Source organism: Lactuca saligna, chromosome 9 (genome assembly GCF_052625555.1).
Source record: "Lactuca saligna cultivar CGN05327 chromosome 9, ASM5262555v1, whole genome shotgun sequence".
Classification (NCBI taxonomy): domain Eukaryota; kingdom Viridiplantae; phylum Streptophyta; class Magnoliopsida; order Asterales; family Asteraceae; genus Lactuca; species Lactuca saligna.
Window position 1 is genome coordinate 37,274,787 of NC_136425.1, and position 3,212 is coordinate 37,277,998.

Genomic DNA, 3,212 nt, shown 5'->3' on the forward strand with positions numbered 1-3,212 from the left:
ATTTATCACAGTGTCTTGAAGAGGCTTCCTTATTTCAATTTCGCAGTGCACTTAGAAGCTTATTTGCGACGATGCTGATTTTTTGTGAACCAGAAATGTTCGCAAGTTATGGGACGACCACTATGATTCTCTTTCTGAAGATTATGGGAAACAATATGGATGCACCGAGCGAGTGCAAAATATGGTCCTCATCGATATTAGATTCTTCTTAGAATCTATGAGTAAAAAGCTTAGTGATTACGACCTTCCAAATGTCAGTGCACACATCGATTTACAATCAAGAGGCTATCGTGAGGTGCAAGAAGAATACTCTATAAATGTGGAATATGAAGACTTACATGCGCGAGACTCTCTCAATCCAGACCAGAAGTTTGCATATGATGAGATAATGAGGCATGTGAATCAAAATATTCCGGGTGTCTTCTTCATAGATGGTCCCGGTGGAACTGGAAAGACATTTTTGTACAAAGCTTTGTTGGCTAATATTCGTGCCCGTGGTCTTATTGCACTTGCAACTGCCACGTCAGGTGTTGCGGCTAACAACATGCCAGGAGGGAGAACAGCTCATTCACGATTTGGAATTCCGCTCAATCTTGATAATAACTCAATGTACAAGATCACTAAACAAAGTGGGAAGGCTCAGATACTTCGTGAGGCAAAGGTAATCATATGGGATGAAGCAGCAATGGCTAAGAGGTAGGCAGTAGAAGCAGTTGATCGCACAATGCAAGACATCACAGATGAGAAGCTCCCTTTTCGGTGGAAAGATAATGGTTATGGGAGGTGACTTTAGACAAGTGTTGCCGGTGGTGAGACGTGGCACTCGAGCACAAATTGTCGACTCTAGCTTACGAATGTCACCTCTATAGGCTTCAGTTAAAAGGCTTCGATTAAGTATCAACATGAGAGCGGTAAATGACCCATGGTTTTCTGATTTTTTATTACGAGTCGGTGATGGAAAGGAAGAAACATTGGACGAGTCCTATATTCGTATACCTGATAACATGTCCATTCGGTACACTAATAAAACTAAATCAGTGGACGCTCTGATTGATGCAATATTTCCTTCTTTGGAATCCAACGGCACCGATTCAAAATTTATCATTTCGAGGGCGATATTGTCAACTAAAAATGAAAGTGTTGATGAGATTAATAATAAGTTGATCGAACGATTTTCTGGCGAGCAAAAAGTTTACTATAGTTTTGATGAAGCGGAAGATGACAAAAATAACTTATATCCGATGGAGTATTTGAACTCGCTAAATGTTAGTGGTGTACCCCCTCATTATCTTCGGTTAAAAACTGGGTGCCCTGTAATACTTTTGCGAAATATTGATCCTTCAAATGGGTTATGTAATGGCACCAGATTGATATGTCGAGCTTTCCAACAAAATGTCATTGATGCAGAGATAGCTGTTGGCCAACATGCTGGAAAAAGAGTGTTTTTACCAAGAATTCCTCTATGTCCGTCTGACGATGAGATGTTCCCATTCAAACTTAAGAGAAAACAGTTTCCAATTCAGCTTAGTTTCTCTATGACAATCAATAAAGCTCAAGGACAAACAATTCCAAATGTAGGTGTTTATCTACCAGAATCGGTATTCTCACATGGCCAGCTTTATGTGGCGTTGTCCAGAGGAATATCACGTGTCAATACCAAGGTATTAGTAAAGCCGGAAAAAACGTTTGATAATGATGGAATCTACACATCAAACGTTGTGTACAAAGAAGTGTTATGTGATTAACAAGGTACAATCAACAACTTATTATTTTACAATTTATTCAAATATGTATCTTAGATGCTTATTTGATGTTTAATGCAGGGCTAGCAGATGAAACAACATGATTGCAAATTGGTGTAGCTTACATATTGGACATGTTATAAATGTACAAAACTATATGGTTGCAGATTGTTGTCATTTATATATTGTAAAATCAAGTATGAACTATCAGATGAATTATTTGAGATGTAGACTCAACTTTTGTCGTATTGTATGACTATGCACCTAGCAAGAAACTATATGTTGAAATGAATTATTCGACACAAAATAGTCTACCAAATGGCCGCAATGAATAAATCACGTGTAAAGGAAACTAATCATCACATTAAAACTATCTTTCGAAACAAACTTTTTGCCGCCCGGCGCTTAGCGCGGGTAAACGGCTAGTATATATATATATATTATATATATATATATATATATATATATATATATATATATATATATATATATATATGTTCAGGTTCATTTGAGACCATTCTAATTTTGTGAGACCGTGAGACCAAATCTAAAAATAATTTTAAAATGCAAAATAAATGGAAAAATCCAAAAATTCTTTTTTTAAATATTATTTTCGGAACTTGAATTAACTAAAAATATATAAAAATAAATAAAAATAAATAAAAAAATTCCATTTTTTTTTCTGAAAAATACGTGAAATATTCTAAATAGAATATTAAACTGACATATTCTAAAAAATAATTTTAGAATGCAAAATAAATGGAAAAATCTAAAAATTATTTTTTTAAATATTATTTTCGGAACTTGAATTAACTAAAAAAAATAAAAAATAAATAAAATAAAATTCTATTTTTTTTAAAAAAAATACGTGAAATATTCTAAATAGAATATTACACTGTACATATTCTAAAAATAATTTTAAAATGCAAAATAAATGGAAAAATCAAAAAAAAAATTAATATTATTTTCGGAACATGAATTAACTAAAAAAAATAAAATAAAAATAAAAAAAATATGTCTCACGGTCTCACAAAATATAGGTGGTCTCAAATGAACCTAACCCTATATATATATATATATATATATATATATATATATATATATATATATATATATATATATATATATATATATATATATATATATATTAGTGATATTTGGTAAACAAAGATATATTATAGGACAAATTACACGAATGGTCCCTATGGTTTGGTGTTTGTTACGCGCCTAGTCCCTAACTCCATTTTTTAACCATGCCAATCCTTAATAGTTTGGTTTAGTGCACGCCTGGTCCTTCATCTAACCTTCCGTTTGATTTTGGAGTTAAAACCCCCACGTGCCTTGCACGTTGAGGGGTATTTCCGTCATTTTACTTATTCATCCTTTAAAAACCCTAGATCAGTGCATCCCCCTTTTCTTCCTCTACGTTTGTTCTCTCATTTCATCTCTCGTTTCTTTAATGGACAAAAA

At 33.1% G+C, this 3,212-nt stretch overlaps 2 protein-coding genes across 2 annotated transcripts; both read left to right on the forward strand.

The window, feature by feature from the left end:
- Positions 1–217: 217 nt before the first annotated feature.
- LOC145016222 (uncharacterized) lies at positions 218–700 on the forward strand. Its single transcript, XM_078974605.1, has one exon. It carries the CDS (start codon positions 218–220, stop codon positions 698–700), a length of 483 nt encoding a protein of 160 aa, XP_078830731.1.
- Positions 701–902: 202 nt separating this feature from the next.
- Positions 903–1,745, forward strand: LOC145016223 (uncharacterized). The gene has a single exon (XM_078974606.1). It carries the CDS (start codon positions 903–905, stop codon positions 1,743–1,745), a length of 843 nt encoding a protein of 280 aa, XP_078830732.1.
- Positions 1,746–3,212: the final 1,467 nt, after the last annotated feature.

What these genes read in the sequence shown, in the direction of transcription:
- LOC145016222 (XM_078974605.1), top strand. Translation starts at nt 218, where the DNA reads ATGAGTAAAAAGCTTAGTGATTACGACCTTCCAAATGTCAGTGCACAC.
- LOC145016223 (XM_078974606.1), top strand. Translation starts at nt 903, where the DNA reads ATGAGAGCGGTAAATGACCCATGGTTTTCTGATTTTTTATTACGAGTC.